The 18,799-nt window shown below is 36.9% G+C and overlaps 2 protein-coding genes across 2 annotated transcripts; one reads left to right on the plus strand and one right to left on the minus strand.

The window, feature by feature from the left end:
- The first annotated feature begins 2,372 nt into the window (after positions 1 to 2,372).
- LOC112518343 (probable glycosyltransferase STELLO2) lies at positions 2,373 to 8,141 on the plus strand. Its single transcript, XM_025125993.1, has 3 exons — positions 2,373 to 4,267; positions 5,062 to 5,188; positions 7,415 to 8,141. The coding sequence occupies exons 1-3, from the start codon at positions 2,550 to 2,552 to the stop codon at positions 7,886 to 7,888; spliced, it is 2,319 nt and encodes a 772-aa protein (XP_024981761.1). The 5' UTR covers positions 2,373 to 2,549; the 3' UTR covers positions 7,889 to 8,141.
- Positions 8,142 to 12,029: 3,888 nt separating this feature from the next.
- Positions 12,030 to 16,765, minus strand: LOC112518342 (magnesium-chelatase subunit ChlH, chloroplastic). Its single transcript, XM_025125992.1, has 4 exons — positions 15,237 to 16,765; positions 15,014 to 15,096; positions 13,099 to 14,901; positions 12,030 to 13,028 (listed from the first exon to the last, which is right to left on the minus strand). The coding sequence occupies exons 1-4, from the start codon at positions 16,639 to 16,641 to the stop codon at positions 12,174 to 12,176; spliced, it is 4,146 nt and encodes a 1,381-aa protein (XP_024981760.1). The 5' UTR covers positions 16,642 to 16,765; the 3' UTR covers positions 12,030 to 12,173.
- Positions 16,766 to 18,799: the final 2,034 nt, after the last annotated feature.

The raw sequence follows: 18,799 nt of genomic DNA on the forward strand, positions 1-18,799 counted from the left end.
AATAAGTCATAGTCGTCTTCCATAAATATTCAAATCGTAATAAATAAACTCTCATCATTTTCATAATATCTCAATTAATTGGGTTGCATTGGTTGTACATATGTAATGAGTTGCTTTTAAAATGTCATCTCTCTCTCTCTCTCTCTCTATATATATATATAGATATATACACACACACACCATACGGGGACGGGATGGGTAGGGAAATACATTACCTGACCCCAGGCCGGTTTTCAACATTTTGGGGATCCCTAGCCTCAGACTCGGTACCGTTTTTACAGGAAATCCCTTGGCCCTTGAACGGAGTGGGTGAACAGGGTTCCCCAACGGAGCGGGACACATCACTATATCTAATCAATCTATGTATTAAAGGTATATCATATTATGTTTTCTTACGGTGGAACAAATTGAAGATGCTATGTGAAAATGATATGGTAGATAATATTAATTTAAAAGTAATTATTGATTATTTTATGTCTAGGAATATTAAAAAAAACGGGTTTATATGAATTATTGTTAATTCTTGAATTCAATGTTATTTATGATAATAAAAGACAATATATTGAAGATTTTTCATACATATCGAGGACCCGTTTTTACATCTCGCCCATGGCCTATAAAATGTTAGGAACATGCATGTCTTTTGTTCGTCGGACCCATCGTTTCTTCTTCTAGTAGCCCTCGGTTTCACAACAAATAGAGTTTCTAGTAAGCTACATCTTCGGTTTCTTCTTCTTACGAAAGCAACCTCAGTTTCTTCTTCTTTACGATAGGACTCACGTAATCCAAAACCTGAATTACAACACGTTTGTTCCTCTAGATTATAGTTGAGTTAGGGTTTGTTTTAGGGTTTTGACATAGGTTTGATTTAGAAATTCTAATTTAGGTTTTTGGGGTTTGTTTAAACTGGAAAATACAATATTTCAATGACAGAGGGGGATTCATCTACAGTTCACTGGAGAAAACGGGGTCATCGATGATCCCACCTCCTCATCTTCTTTTCTTAGCCGGAAAAATTTGACCTCCCATCTTCATGCTAGAAGAGTACTCGTGCAATGCAGCGAGACACATCTCGATTTTAATGTTATATTATATTATTTGTCTCTGTCGATGTTATAATACGATTTTATGTGTTTTTAAGAAAGCAATAATGATTTTAAAATATAAATTTGAATATATCATAAAAATTTGAAAAAAATTATATCAATGTTGATATCAAATCAACTATTTAAAAGTTATCATTTTTATGTAATTTTTTATTATAATTTAATTTAAGTTTAATAACGAAATAATTTATTTTTGGTTTAATAATATTACATTTTACAAAGATAATAATTAAGTATTCTGTTAGAACTCAATGATTATCATAATTATATTTTAGATTTTTTAAATTTAAAATGATATATTTATCCTATATTTGATTATCTTTATCTACAGTTAGTTACACGAATTCAGATATGGAGTTTTAATAAGTTATACTTACGCACAATCTACTTGTAATATTGAGTTTTAAGTAATATGCATTATTAAACAGTATTTTACGCATAAAAAATGATTTTTAAGAGTTTTTGTCAAATACTTTATAATATAGTATAGATTTGTTATTTAGGAGTTTCATTTATGTTTTTTTTTCCTATGATTTGATTTAAATTATTGATTTAGGATTTGTATCAAAAATTTATCGGGTAAAGATTGTTCTTGAGATATTGATGATTGAAGCAAATAACACAAAAAGAAAAGAAAAAAAATTAAAATGAAATAAACAAGCATAAAGACTAAAATACCCTCAGTTTAGCATAGACGTGAGGACAAATAACCAAAATCATAAAAGAGAAAATGCATACCATCAAGTAAATGACGTAATAAATGAAGCTTAAGTAATAGTTTCGTAAAAACCCAAATACCATAGACCAAATCCGTAATTTACTCAATAGATGTTTGACAGTTGTTGAATAATTTAATATAAAATAATTAAGTGGTCAGAATAATTAATAGACTCTTATGATATAGTGCAAAATAAAATATAATTGTTTGATAATTGTTTATAATGAAATTAGGACAGCGAATGGTTAAAAAAGACCTATGATATAAAATTATTCAAAGATTTTTTTTACCAAACAAAATTTACTTCTTAACAATTTAAAAATTACGTCTTAATTAAACTATTAAAAGATAAAAAAACAAACCATTAATTTTTTTTTATCAACACATGGATACCTTTATTTGTTACCGGTACGATTTGGACATGTTGGTGGGAGAAAATTAGACCCCACCGTCACCAAATCCACCAAAGTAGCAGCCGTTAACTTGAAGTTATATGGAAGAATAAGTAAGAAATCAAACATCAACTGTCGGTTGCAACCTGCATCACCACTCCAGCTCACCTGCTCTTCTTCCCTTCCACTTTTGTTCATATACACAAACACACAGAGCTCTGTGTTCTTAGAGAGAGAGAGAGAAACAGTTCCAATTCAAATCTTGGAGACTGAGAGATTTTGCTGAATTCTGACTTCGATTCTGAACTCAGAATCGACTTGGAGACTGAGTGTATGGGTGTTGGATTCGATTCAATGTTGGTCCAGCAAGAGCGCGACTCCAAACCCCAAAACCCCAAATCATCATCCCTACCAACAACCCTCCGCTCAAATCGATTTTCCCCATCCAAATCCCTCGATTTCTCCACATGGTTCTCCGAAAATCTATACAAAATTGTCACGATTGGCGTCCTAATCGCAACCGTCGCCGCTCTTTTCTTCCTCCGTAACGTGGGCGACTCCGCCGCTCTCCTTTGTTTCCAGTCACAAACGCAGCAACTGGAAACCATCCATTTCCCTCAAATCAACTACAATTCCATTGTATCCATCGCTGATAAGACTACCTCGTACTCAAATTTCAGATCAGAGCAGTGGATTGTTGTCTCGGTATCTGATTATCCGACCGATTCGTTTAAAAAGCTGTTGAAGATCAAAGGATGGCAAGTTCTGGCGGTGGGGAACTCGCAGACTCCGAGCGATTGGAGTCTTAAAGGTGCTATCTTTTTGTCACTTGAAGAACAAGCTAAGTTAGGGTATAGAATTGTTGATTTCTTGCCTTATGATTCATATGTTAGAAAAAATGTTGGATATCTTTTTGCGATCCAACATGGTGCAAAGAAAATATTTGATGCTGATGATAGAGGGGAAGTAATTGATGATGATCTTGGTAAGCATTTTGATGTGGAATTAGTGGGTGAGAGTGCTAGGCAAGAAGTTATACTGCAGTACACTCATGAGAACCCGAATAGAACTGTTGTGAATCCTTATATTCATTTCGGTCAAAGGTCCGTTTGGCCTAGGGGGTTGCCATTAGAGAATGTGGGTGAAATTGAGCATGAAGAGTATTACACTGAAGTGTTTGGTGGGAAGCAGTTCATCCAACAGGGTATTTCTAATGGCTTACCTGATGTTGATTCAGTTTTTTACTTTACAAGGAAACCCAATCTAGAACCTTTTGATATCCGTTTTGATGAGCATGCCCCGAAGGTTGCATTTCCTCAAGGAATGATGGTACCCATGAATTCTTTTAATACAATGCACCATTATTCGGCCTTTTGGGGTTTAATGCTTCCTGTTTCTATTAGTTCAATGGCTTCTGATGTGTTAAGAGGTTACTGGGCACAGAGGATTTTGTGGGAAATTGGTGGATATGTTGTCGTTTATCCTCCTACTGTACATAGATATGATAGAATTGAAGCATACCCATTTGCAGAAGAGAAAGATCTTCATGTGAATGTGGGTCGTTTGACTAAGTTTTTGGTATCTTGGAAATCAGATAAGCACAGATTGTTCGAAAAGATATTGGAACTGAGTTATGCCATGGCTGAAGAAGGATTTTGGACTGAGAAAGATGTAAAGTTCACAGCTGCTTGGATACAAGATTTGATTGCTGTAGGCTATCTGCAGCCACGGCTAATGACACTTGAACTCCATAGGCCTAGAGCAGCCATTGGTCATGGAGATCGAAAGGATTTTGTACCTCAAAAGCTACCATCTGTTCATCTTGGGGTTGAGGAAACAGGAACAGTCAATTATGAGATAGGGAATTTAATTAGGTGGAGAAAGAATTTTGGGAATATTGTGCTTATAATGTTCTGTAATGGACCCGTTGAACGCACAGCTCTTGAATGGAGATTGCTGTATGGACGGATATTCAAGGCTGTTGTTATCTTGTCAGAGAAGAAGAATGCTGAGCTTGCTGTCGAAGAAGGCCACTTGGACCACCAATACAAGTAAGTCATATATTTCAACAATACCCTTTACTTTGTGTACTTGTTTTACATAGTTTTCTCTTGGAGTAGAAAGTCACCATTTTTGTAGTGTTCTCTTGTATTCCGGTTTAAGTAACGTAAAATCATTAAGAGACAGACTAAAAAGAGAGAAAGGAGGGGAAGTCAGTCGGCAGCTATAATATGTAGTCCAACAAACCCATAATATGGCATATTTTCGCATACCTGTTACCATCAGTCGACAAGCTTATCATACTGGCCTTGTGTTGTTAAGTATATGGCTTGAAGGTTGATACGGCCAACTTTAGGATCTTTCTTTTGATGTGTGTGTGTGTGTATATATATGAAATTTCAAGAGAAATCTTATTCAAACATGATAACTTACATTGAAGTTCCAATCAGTTTTCAAAGTGTCTTCAAAACCTTAAGAATATTGTTGAACATATGGGAATTAGATTGAGAAGATGGTCTTTTTGATCTTCAAAATCCATAACTAAACACATTGCTAGTTCCATTTAGTATGCCTACTGTAATATATTACAACAATACCTGCGTAAGTGTTCGAAGGGTTGTCGAATTCAAGCATATGCTTGATTAAGTCAAAACTTGTTTGTTGTGATCCTAGGCCTCATTGGTAGGTGTGATCTCAATTTCTAGCAATCCGTCATATTCTAAGTGGTTGTCTTGGTGCATTCATTTCTAATTGAAGATTTGTTGAGACATCCTTTTCACATATTTATTAATGTGACAGTTAATATTTCCATTTTTTGATTAAAGTTTTCTTTTTATGATGGCAGGCATCTTCCAAAATTGTTCAATAGGTTTACAAGTGCAGAAGGATTTTTGTTTCTACAGGACGATACAGTTCTTAATTACTGGAACTTGGTCCAAGCAGATAAGACTAAGCTCTGGATAACAGACAAGGTACTGTTTCTTCGGTCCTCCACCACTTTTCTTTTCTTGTAATTCCCGCTTGTATACTCATTGCTTGTTGCCTAATCAATCATGATGGTGTGTGGCCTAGTACCTAATCAAGCACGATGAGTGCCCAAAAATTTAACATAAAAAATGAGATAAAATTCATATGTTTGAACTCATCACAATTCCTAAAATTCATCATTCTCGGTCTTCATAATCATGCTATCTCTCTTCTGAACAAATTATGGTGAGTATTTTTGGTAATAGTGATATCGGACACCTTGGATTCAACTAGTTCACGAGGTGAATGCAAAACGTTCCCTCCACATGGACAGACAAACTTTAAGCTTTCTGGGACGGCCATGACTTATGTATTGATAACACCTACATAGATTTAATCTTAAGACTTGATGCTTCATGGGTAATCAATTAACCAATCAAATGCCGCTAAGCCACATCCCTGGGTTTGATGGTGATATTGATGGTTGTTGCATACTTTCTCTTCTAAGATTATATACAAATATTAGAAAAAGATCAAGTACTATTTTGATATTTGCATTTTAATAAAAGAAAATCTCATTTGTGATTATACTAAAAAATTAAAATTTTAAACTAGCTTTGATTGAAAAGGGAAAATTGCACCAAAATGGAACCAACTTTCACCTAATTCCTATTTTGAAGAACCAACTTTCAAAATCGTCATTTTGGGGAATCAACTTGCACCTGATTCCTATTTTGGGGAACTAACTTTCAAAATCGTCATTTTGGGGAACCAATTTGCACATGATTTCTATTTTGGGGAACCAACTTGCAAAATAATTATAGAAAAATAACTAAAATTCGTTTTTTTCCAAAAATTAATACAATAAAATCTATTTTTCATTTCAAATCTCGTTTTTTTTTAATTCAGATATCAAATTGAACATTTAAAAAAAAAAATCCAAATTACTATAATAAAAATTATTTTTTACTAATGCAAAAAAAATCAATTTAATAGAAAAAAATTAATTGATGCAATAAAAAATAAATATTAAATATCACATTCAAAATTTTTATATCTAATCAAATACATCAATTAATTTTTTTCTATTAAATTGATTTTTTTTGCATTAGTAAAAAACAATTTTTACTGTGGTAATTTGGATTTTTTTTTTAAAATGTTCAATTTGATATCTGAATTAAAAAAAACGAGATTTGAAATGAAAAATAGATTTTATTGCATTAAGTTTTGGAAAAAAACGAATTTTAGTTATTTTTTTATAATTATTTTGCAAGTTGGTTCCCCAAAATAGGAATCAGGTGCAAGTTGGTTCMYYAAAATGACGATTTTGMAAGTTGGTTCCCCAAAATAGGAATCAGGTGCAAGTTGGTTCTCCAAAATAACGATTTTGAAAGTTGGTTCTCCAAAATAGGAATCAGGTGCAAGTTGGTTCCCCAAAATGACGATTTTGAAAGTTGGTTCYCYAAAATAGGAATCAGGTGCAAGTTGGTTCCCCAAAATGACGATTTTGAAAGTTGGTTCCCCAAAATAGTTGGTGAAAGTTGGTTCCATTTTGTTGCAATTTTCCCGATTGAAAACCTTGAATTCCATTAAATTCATGTTTCAAATAATTCACTAAGACCACTGTTTTCCATCTGTATGGGTCTTTATGGTTCAACTTACCTAAAAATCAAGCGAAACGTACCTGGTAGTATATCCCACTTGGAAGTAGGGCCTGGGTAGGATGCATGCAGACATTTCCACTTGCGGAAAAAATCTGTGGGGAAATATGTGCTAAACCTGGAAATTGTGATATGGTTCAACTTACCTCTTAATGATTATTCATTCAACAGTTATTGATTCGAGTTTATCAAGCCCCACCTAATTAGACTTTAACATGCCCTATTTAGAGAAAACCAAATCTAACTAGCGATTATTAAAATTATAATTTATATATCCTATTAAATTACAGATGCCTCGTGTTTCGTATGGCAACCTCAATCTAAACAATGGACGGTTAGAAGGATAAGTGGTGGTAGTATAGTTGAGATACTGATGGTTGTTCTTGACCAAAATTATTCAATAGCTAAAATACATTAAAAGTTCACATCTTGTTCAGCAGAGAAGCAATGAATAGTTTGTCATTTTTATAGCTTCACCGTTAATTTAAATACCAACAAGAAAACACTACAAATCAAATGAATTTTGGGAGTTTTACCTCAACAATTTCTTCTTTCTGTCCACCTTTGTAGGTGTTAAAATCTTGGAGCACTGTTTCATTCAATGGGGACAAAGATTGGTATGGAAAACAAGGAGAAATGGTTAAGAAAGTGGTGAGCTCGATGCCCGTTCATTTCCAAGTCAGTTACAAGAAATATATGACGAGCCATGAGTCAAGCCTGACAATTTGCGATTCCGAGGTGTTCTATGTTCCGCGGAGGCTTGTGAATGACTTTAAAGACCTTGTAAATCTTGTGGGAAATCTCGACATCCATCAAAAGGTTGCTATTCCCATGTTCTTTCTTGCAATGGACTCCAGTGAGAATTTCGACTCTGTGTTTAGTACAATGGTATATAAGCAAGAACCACCTTCAAATACTAGTTTGAGTTATTATTCTCCTGAAGCACCTGCAGTTCATCCATGGAGGGTGTCAAGTGAGCAAGAATTCATAAAGCTTATCAGAATAATGGCAGCAGGTGACCCTCTATTAATGGAGTTGGTTTGAAAGACTGTTATACCTTTGGCTGCACTTTTTGTACCATTTTTTCCATAGATGAACGTGATTCTTGCTGTTGGAGGTTTTGTGTAAAATTTATAGGGTGGAAGGAGGTGGAAAAGAAAAGTAAAAATCTCATGTCCCTAGTACTGTTTCTTGTTTCAGTTTCTTCCTGAATTTAGTACAGGTTGTTTAAGCCAGCGTAATTTGTACATTGGTATTCATACAATTGAAGTAAAAATCTACAACTTGTTTCCCACTAGTTAATTAGCTCCTCGTGTGTGAAGAACATAAGATGTTCATTTATTGATCATACTCGTAGATGTAGTTTGAACTAACCGTTGACAGTAGTTCCTGTAGTGCAGATGAACTGTTTGAGGAAATGTCTGAGAGAAACCTTGTTGCTGGGAAATCTTTTATTAATGGGTTTGGTTCGAACAGATCTTGTTCTCGTAATGATTATTGGTAAGCCAAGTAAGAAATTAACTACTTGCTTCCCACTGGTTTCTCCTCTTGTGAGGAACAAGAGCTCATTTGTTAATGAAAATCTTAGGCATGTGGTCATATTTGTTGAAGGCTGGAAAAACCCTGGAAAAACTTTGGGGGTGTTTGAGATTGCTTATAAAAACAACTTATTGACTTATTCTGGTGTGACATCGGTAATAAGCACTTTTGAGTATTTGGATGAATAGCTTATATTGGTGTCAAACCGGTAATAAGGAGTTTTTGAAGAAGTTAAACCATTCTAACTTGTAATAAGTTGATAAGGACTTTTATAGAAAAACATAAGTTGTTTCAAATAAGCAATCCCAACAGAACAAGGGCCAACTCAACAAAAAGAAAACAGGAAATGCCTTCCTTGAATATGCTTAGGAAAGAGCTCTAACAAAGAAACCCTTCTATACCCCTTATCATTTCTATACACCCCACTATCATGAAACAAAAAACCCTTATACAAATTAAAGATTGGAAAAATATGCTTCTTCAAGAATTTGGTATTAACTAAATCAACCATATTGCTAGCCCGATCCAAATTAATCTTAATCCAATTAGCCGATCCAACGCCAAACTCCAAAATAGTAATCTCATTGACAGCAACCGTAAGAGGTCCCTAGTAAATAATCTTGGTCCAAATATCAGCAACAATAAGAACCCCAAAAGCTCAATCCTATTACAAACATTGGCATTGGCAGTTAGAAACAGCCCATGATCATATCTGATCTGATCATACACACAGACGCGGAAGATATGGATTCCAAGAAAAAAACAGCAGAAACCGTTGAACATACAACCACCATTCTCAATTGGTATAAGATTGTACAAACATACCATAGCAGCAACCAACAGCCCCTATGCTTATAAGACCTGTTCCACCCAAAATTAAATGACAGCTCGGAACCCGAAAACGCCATATGATCCAACCAAAAGCAACTTTAGATAAACCATATATGAAAAAGGCCGAACCAGCAAGATTAAGACCATAACAGTCCCAAACAGCAGCTAATATACGGATCAAAGTGTTCCATATTCTCCTTACATCTTATATAATACAGCAGCAAAATTGGGAGCATAATCTGATATGAATCCATCCAATCCCAGGGAAAAAACCAAAAAGAGATGACCTCCAAATCAAGAAACATATCAGGCCTTATACTGTCCTTATTCCATTAAAAGACAGAAAAAGACCTAAGGATGATCAGCAACTGCATGCACCATCCTCATCTCGACAGAGACAAAATATACAATCTCATCCAACCAAAACAGCAAAGAAGCATTCATAATCAAAAATTTCAACAGCAGCCCATTTTGGGATATATATATAATATATATATATATATATATAAACAGAATCTGTTTTGATACCACCATTCAACCATGAAACCAGCATCTGCCCAGGCTCTGAACCATCCAACAAACCATCTGCTGAACAAATCTTATTTCTCCCATATGGAACATCCAAACCATGGTTAACAAACAGCAACCATGAGAAAAGAAAAAAGCCATAACAAGAAAGAAGACCAAAACAGCAGATGTAAGTGCAGACCAGATAAACAAAACACGCACTACAAAAACCACCTACTGCTCATCACCCTTATCCTCCATTGAATAATCTGACCTGACCCAAATGCAGAACCAAGGACAAAGACTTACACTCCCCATAGAAAAATACACCTGAAGGTGAAGGATCGTGTGAGAATGGAAGTTATGGTGAGAAGCATAAGAAGAAATCTGAACCCTTGATCACTTTTAATCTCATGTCCACCCATGAATTGCGCTTTAGAAGGGAAATGATCCGATGCACCTTGGTGCACCTCATTAGTGTGGACATTCAGTTACGATCGATCCAAAGGGTGGAGATCTCTTCTTCGGCTTTTCACCATAATTTCCCTTCTCACCGGAACCCAACCCTAAACCTGAAACAATATTTGAAGCATGAATCCATACAACACAAACCGATTCATCCAGGTCTGAAATGGAAACAGAAACTCTATCTGTTGCAGCCCTCTCAACAAACCAACATTGAGACTAAGTAGATTCAGACACCATAAGCCATACGAAACATCCCAACAAAAGAAAATCATTACTAAAACAGATTCAAAAAGCCAGTCTGTTTCAGTAGTGAAGACACCAATAATACTCTTATCTTCACTATATGGGTACTATTTGGTAGATGCCCTATTCTTATGACTTAATCACATTAGCATTCTAATTAATTTGAATCCCTTTTCTTTTTCACCCCATCATTCTACTCATATTCATACTCCATCTTGACAAAAGGTACACTTCCTTGCACATTCTTGCCTTTATCAACAAATTTCAAAGCACCCTTGAACTCCACCTATGCCTTTAGAACACAAACTACTAGCTCCACCATCTTGAACCAAAGGCCCTGATTTTTTGACCATCACCATTATGATACACCACCCTTTGCTTATGGGATAATCCTTTGGTAACAACATCAGCCAATTGCTCTTTTGATGGTACATATGGCATACATAACATGCCACTCCAATTTCTCCTTTATAAAATGATGATCTATCTCCACATGTTTCGTATGATCGTGTTGGACTGGGTTATGGGCTATGTTAATGGCTGATTTGTTGTCACAGTACAACTTCATGGTTCCTTTCCAATCAATTCTCAAGTCACCAAGGACAATATTTACCCATAAAAGTTCACATACTCCTAACGGCCATAGCACGAAGTTCAGCTTCAGCACTTGACCTTGCTACTACCGGCTGTTTTTGCTTCTCCAGGAGACAATGTTCCCTCCTAAAAAAGTGCAGAGTCCCGAGGTTGATCGACTGTCCAACACTGACCCTGCCCAATTTGCATAGTGTAAGCCTCAAGACTAAGTGTCGCACCTTTTTTGTAGAGAATCCCTTTTCGGGGTGTACCTTTCAAGTATCTTAAGATTTTGGAAACAGCCTTTAAGAGTTCCTTGGCACATGCATGTATTGACTAACTATGCTTACTGCATAAGCTATATCCACGTGTGTGTGTGATAAGTAGATTAATCTGCCTACCAACCTTTGATATCTGCCTCTGTCCACGGGCATATCTTCTGCATTTTCGCCGAGTTTGTACCCTTGTTCATTGGCATGTCTGATGGTTACAACCGATCTCCTGCCTTCTCCTCTGATCATAGCAAAAACTGTCAACTAAAACCATTATTCCCGCTAAAAACTACGGTGGAGCTGTTTATGAATGTCGGTTTTTTGTCCCAAGTTAACCATTTACTTCAGTTATAATTTGGTAACATAACTTATCAGAAGGTACCACCAGCCGAATTTACATGTATAATTGTATACTTTATTGTTGCGATTATTGGCATGTAAAGTAAGAATTTTACAACTTGCTTCCACTGGTTACTACTATTGAGATGAACAAAAACTCATATAATGGTGAAAAAATCTTGGGTGTAGTTTGGTGTTGCATAAACCGACCGTTCATTGCCACACAACATGTGGTTGTTGCCGTTAAGGGCTGTTCGTATTTCATGTGTGATTGGAATGGTTTGGTTCATGCATGTGGCATGTGCAAGTGCAACAAGCGTGCATGCAAGCTGTTTGGGAAAATGTCTAAGAGAAACCTTGTTGATCTAACATAGAGGTTATATGGCCCTTTGGCATGCCTTAAACTTGATGACTGCATGTGAAATTTATTAACATGACATTAAACTTTGGTGAATCAGAGTCTTGCAAGCTACAGAATACATTGAGAGTCCCCATGAATGAACAAAAAAAATTACAGTTTGGGGAAGGGAAACAAATGACAAGGTTATATCACATAATTAACGATCGATCCCCTCGATCTTGTCTTCAACCTCCGAGTACAACTGCCTCAACTTCTCGATGTTATCATCCGATGTTTCCCAGTACCCTCGACCATTCGCCTCCAAGAATGTCTGCAGCAACTTCCTGAACGAGTTGGGGTTTGTGTTCATCAGCCTGTTCAACATCTCCTCATCTTGGATGAAGGTTGTGTTAGCCTCTTCATACACCCAATTGTCCACTTGCCCTGAGGTTGCACTCCACCCGACAGTATTCGTAAGCCGTTTTTCGATCTCACGAACACCCTCGTAGCCGCTTGAGAGCATGCCTTCGTACCATTTTGGGTTCAACAACTTTGTACGTGCGTCAAGACGGACGGTCTCCGAGAGGGTACGTACCTGTGCGTTAGCTGTGGTTGTGTCTGCAATGTAGGCATTCGGTTTCTTCCCATCCTTCCTTAGGCTTCCGACAAGGTTTGTTGGGTCTGAATCAAAGTAATGACTCACATCCGTTAGGGAAATCTCCGATGAGTCGAGGTTTTGGAACGTTGCTTCAGCTGTACTTAATGCCATCTCGAAGACTTGGCGTTTCTCACTCATTCCAGCACCAGGAGTGTCACTGTCGAATGCAAACGACTTTCGGCTCAAATACATGTCTTGAAGCTGCTTTTCGTCGTTCCATGATGAGTTTTCGACAGCAAGGTTCACATTGGAGGAGTAGGAGCCCGAGGCATTGGAGAAAATACGAGTTGCAGCTTCTCTAATATCGACACCAAGAGTCTCGGCCTGCTCAAGTGCATGCTTTCTTACGTAGTTTTGCTCCACTGGTTCATCAAGCTCGGCCACCATCTTCACCGCTCGGTCCAGGAGGTTCATCTGTAAGAAACAATTAGCATTAGATAAACCTTGAAAAATATATGGATTCAAATTAAATCGTTTGTTATACCTGATTAATAAAGAGATCCCTAAAGACTCCAGAGCAATTGACAACAACATCGATTCTAGGCCTTCCGAGCTCTTCAAGACTGACAGGCTCAACCCGGTTGACTCGCCCTAATGAATCTGCAATCGGCCTACAACCAATCATCCATAGTACCTGACCCAGGGACTCACCATAAGTCTTGATATTGTCTGTGCCCCACAAGACCAGTGCAACTGTCTCCGGGAACTTCCCTCCATTATCAGCCTTCTGCCTCTCGAGCAGCCTGTCCACCACGATCATTGCGCTTTGCATTGCTGCTGTTGTCGGGATTGCTTGTGGATCTAATGCATGAATGTTCTTTCCGGTGGGTAAAACTTTTGGGTTTCGGATTGGATCTCCTCCTGGACCTGGCTCTACGTACTTACCCTCTAAAGCTTGTTTCAAGCTACCCAACTCGTTGTCAGCCACAATGAGTTTCAAGCAATCACCCAAGAACTGGAATAAAATCCTTAGCTTCTCCCTATCCGCTCTGTAGAACTTGGTTTCAGACAAATACTGAATCCAAGGCTCATTGATACCGAACCCAAGGATTGAGCTCAGTTTTCCGGCCACATCAACCACTTGACCCTTGCTGTTGGTGCTCCGCTGCACGAAAGCATCAACAGCCCCACGAGATACATCTGTGATTTGCTTCAACAACTCCACATCTTTCAAGATTCCCTTATCGCTGCTTCTGTAAACATCTTCGATCTCTCTGCCAACCGTCTCGGCAAGTATTGATGGAAGGGAGCAGATCCCTTCTTCCGGGCGGTCCAAGGCTGCAATGTTGACCAAGGTAGCAACAGCCTCCATGGCTGTGGGCGGCTCACCGATGACATGAAGCCCACATGGCAACAGTCTGGACTCAATCTCCATGATCTTGGAGTAGACCTTTCCCACAACAAGATCGCGTTCCTTGCTTGAAATCTCCACACCTTCTTCAGGGAGGTCCACATCTTTGTCAAGATTGCATTGCTTAGCGGTACTAATGATTGAGCTCACGATCTGTTGACCACGACCTGTGTCTTTCAGGGACTGATAGGATGAAATCAATTCACTCAGCTGCTTCAAACCCTTGTAAAGACCAGCATTTTCAGCAGGTGGAGTCAAGTAACTTATGGTATTGGCATAGCTTCTTCTCTTGGCTATGGTGGCTTCTGAAGGATTATTTGCTGCATAATAGTAGACGTTCGGAATGTTGCCGATAAGACTGTCAGGGAAACAAGCATCACTCATTCCAACCTGTTTCCCAGGCATGAACTCTAGAGATCCATGGGTTCCGAAATGAAGAACCGCATCGGCTTTGAAGATCTTCTCAACGTATGAGTAATAAGCTGCAAATCCATGATGTGGGCTGGCTGATTTGGAGAAAAGTAGTCTCATAGGATCACCCTCATACCCAAATGTGGGCTGGACTCCAATGAACACATTTCCATATTGTTTTCCATAAACCAATAGATTCTCTCCATCAGAGTTCAAGTTCCCTGGAGGCTTTCCCCAGTTCTCTTCCAACGCTGTGGCATACGGGGTTAACTGTTGGTACTCTCTCACCCCCATCTTGTAAGCAACGTTTAGATTAGGACTGCTGAACTGAGCCTCTTTGTCGTGAAGAATGTCTTCAATCAACGCTGCTGAACTCTCTGGAAGGCCTTCCACATTATAACCATCACTTTCGAGGTCTTTTAGCACAGAGAAAATAGATGCAAACACATTGAGGTAAGCCGCAGTTCCAACATTGCCTTTGTCCGGAGGGAAACTAAAAACTGTAATTGCTACCCTCTTCTCGGTCTGCAAGTTTGTATCCAAAATTTCTATTATTTTCCTCCATTTCATCAAAAATCAAGAAATGTACACAAGTTCATTCGTACTTCTCTCATCTGTTATTCGTAAAAGAAAGTACCTTTGCCTTCCTCTTCAGTTCTGCCCATCTGACTGCTCTAGTGCACAGCTGCTCCACCCTCTTGTGAAGAGCATGAGATTTTCCTGCAAAAATCAGATTATTAAACTACTTGTCCTAGAACATGGACTTCTGAAATTCTATCTACAAAGCCATGGCTATTTAGGATCTACTTAAGCTTAGAATCAATATGAAGTTTTTAGAACGAAAATGAGGAGTAAATTACCGGTCCTTGGGTCACGTCCAGAGAAAATAATAGGCTCCATTCCTCCATCAAGCTCTGGAAGAGCAACCTGCAAAGCAACCTGAATTGGGTGAAGCCCCAAAGTGCTGTTAAGCCACTCCTCGGTTGTCTGGAACACCAGCGGCAGTGCAACAATGTATGGTACATCCAGCTTCATCAGCACCTCGATAGCTCTTGGATGATCTTGCTTTGCTGGCCCTCCCACGAGTGCAAACCCAGTTAACGACACCACAGAGTTCACAAAAGTCTTCTTAGTGATCGGGTCAATCAAGTACTTCTCAATAGGACCGGAGAAGTCAAGCCCACCTGCGAAAATTGGGATCACCTTCGCCCCCTTTGCCTCCAATTCCATGATCACAGCCACATAATGGCTGTCATCTCCAGTCACAATATGACTCCTTTGCAAAACCAATCCAACTACAGGAGCATTTGGATTCTTTAGTTTCTCATTGGTATCCCTCCTTGTATCATACCAATTCAAGTACTCCTTCACATCATCGTACATGCAAGGAGCCAAAGGGTGCCAGATACCTGTGTCCAAGAACACAACCGGATCCGAATACGCAATCTTCATCCCTTTCAAAGCTGGAACGTAAGATCCCGAAATCATTTTGACAAAATTGACCAAATTGTCAGGAGACCCACCAAGCCAAAACTGCAGACTCAGTATATAAAGCCTAGCATCTTGAGCTTTATCACTAGGCAAGTACTTCAAAACCTTGGGCAAAGTCCTCACCAACTTCAACATCTGATCAGAAAAGCCAGCTGATGACTTCTTCTTGTTCTTAAAAAGCTGGAAAAAGGGGCTTTTAGATTGACCAAGTTGAGACATGCTAAATGATCCCAATTTGTTCAACCTCATAACCTCAGGCATTGAAGGGAACACCAGGACTGCATCCATTCTGTCCCTCTGTTTCTCCACTGCAGCTTTCACTTTCAAAGCCAATTCTTCCACAAAAATCAAAGACCCAATAAAGATATTTGCATCTTCAAGGTCTGCACAGAAGCTGTTGTAGTTATTCACATCTCTAAGCTCTTCAACCAGGTACCCGACAACTTCATAGGAAGCAAACTTGTTGCTACTATTCAAGGTTCTAACCGCAGCCGAGAGTGATGATTGGTACTGGGCTTCTAAGACAACATACACTATCTTAACAGTCGGGAGGCCCTGCTTGTTTTCAGGTACGATCCTACGAACTTCCTGTGTGGTTTGGGTGAAAAGGCCGTTGCCAACAACAGCACATTTCACACCCAAACTGGGTGTTCTTGAATGAACCGATTTTTTTGGCAGAAACGAGTGGAGAAAGTAGTGTTTTTGAGAAATTGAAGACAACTGATCAACTTTGGTTGTGGGCAATCTAAATGGTGTTGAAACCAAAGACGCCATTTATACACGTAGCAAAGCTATTTGGAATTCAAGAAAATTTCCACTATATTCTTGAAAATTGGAGCAAATTGAAACGGGATGATTGTATGAATCTACCTCTTTTAGCTAATGGGCAATGCTTTGAAATACCCTCCTCTCTGTTTCTGTGTGGGTTTCAGAAGATATATATACATATATTTACAGAGAATACCAGAGTTGCAGACTTAATGGTGTGAGGAAAAGACACGTAGGAAATGGGAGCTACTGGTGGTGTGGTGCATGAGAGTGTGTGTGTTTTTAGTATGTGAGAGAGAAATGAAATCATGAGTCTATCTGAGAATGGGTTATGAAGATGACTTTTGGTGGGTTGTGATTGGTTGTTTGGGATTCTCGAAATCAAGGTTACTTGGAAGACGGTAGTGTTTGGGAGTGTGGATGACGAAGGATTTATGCCATTTCTATTGTATGGTTCTAATTATTACGTCTAAAGTTTTGTAGTTTAATTTTAATAACATTTATTTTAGGTATCAAAAAATGATTGTTTTAAGTGGGTGTTTGAGGTTGCCTATAAAAATAATTTATTGACTTATTCTGATGCGATATTGATAACAAGTATTTTTGGGTGTTTAGATAAACAGCTTATATCGGTGTCAAATCGATAATAAGATGTTTTTGAAGAAGTTAAACAATTCTAACTTATAATAAGTTGATAAACATTTATGTAAAAAAACATAAATTGTTTCAAATAAGCAAACCTAAATATCCAATACCCTCAAAAACACATTGTGCCACATTAGTGTTTCGTTAGCATTTATGTATTAAAATAGACATTTTTAATTGATTGAGTCTAACATGAAACAAGAATTTTGAAGTGGTATACTTGTATAAACAGATAAGGTTAAAATTGGACATTTAAACAGATCACTTAACTGATTTGTATCTGATTTGTCAGACACATAATACTTTTAAAAAGACAAATCGAAGTGTGTTGGTTTAGGATTGCAAATTATAAACCCTTTTGCGCTAATGATGAATATTTGTATATCTATACTATATTATAAAACATTTGATAAGAACTCTTAAAACCATTTTTTATGCATGAAGTACTGTTTATTGATGCATATTACTTAAAACTCAAGATTACAAGTAAATTATGCGTAAGTGTAGCTTATTAAAGTTTCATGTTTGAATTCGTGTAACTAACTGTAGATAAACATAATCTAGAGGATAAACATCTCACTTTAAATATAAAATATAAAATATAATTATGATAATTATCGAGTTCTAATAAAATACCTAATAATTATTTTTATAAAAATATATATAAAGAAATGAATTAAAAAAAATACACAAATTTTTTTTAAACAGTTAGTTTTGTACTAATATCAATAATTTTTTTCAATTCTTTATGATATCTTCATATTTGTATTTTATTTAAAAATAAAAATATTATCGCTTTCTCAAAACCACATAAAACCATATTGTAACATCGACCGAGACAAAAGAAAAAACGAAACATTAAAATCGAAATATATCTCGCTGCATTGTGCGAGTACCCTTCTAGTTAATATAATATTATTAAAATAAAAATCAACCTTAAAGTAAATATTTTTAGTTCCAACAAAATATCTTCACGTCATGTGTGTTGCTCATGGGGCCATGTATCATCAGTCCACACCATCGGTTTCAATTCCGTAAGTTTAAAGATTTTTTTATGTATTTGATAAAAAGTTTATCTTTTTGGGAAAAGTTTAAAAAAATCGAATGGATTTTAGTGTTTGTAATGATTAAGTCATTGGATAATTTTTTAGAACAAATAAGTTTTTAGATATTTCAAAACTTGTTAAATAACTTCTTGAACTTTCTAATACTTGTTAGATACATTCTTATAACTTATAAAACTGGTTAGATACATTCTTATGACTTATAAAACTGGTTAATATGGTAAAATAATTGAAAAAGTCTAAAAAAGCCAATGAACTTTCATTTTCTGAATGATTAAGTTTCCAAACATTTTTTGAATCAAAAAATACTTAAATATATAAAATAAAACAAATATACCAAAACAATACTTACATTTACAAAAACTGTTTAATGTGAAAAAATAATGAAAAAAGTCTCAAAAAGGGGACAATAAACTTTCATATTCCATTGTTTTTCCATATTAACCAGTTTTTGT

This window comes from Cynara cardunculus, assembly GCF_001531365.2.
Source record: "Cynara cardunculus var. scolymus isolate 2C chromosome LG 9, CcrdV1, whole genome shotgun sequence".
Classification (NCBI taxonomy): Eukaryota; Viridiplantae; Streptophyta; class Magnoliopsida; order Asterales; family Asteraceae; genus Cynara; species Cynara cardunculus.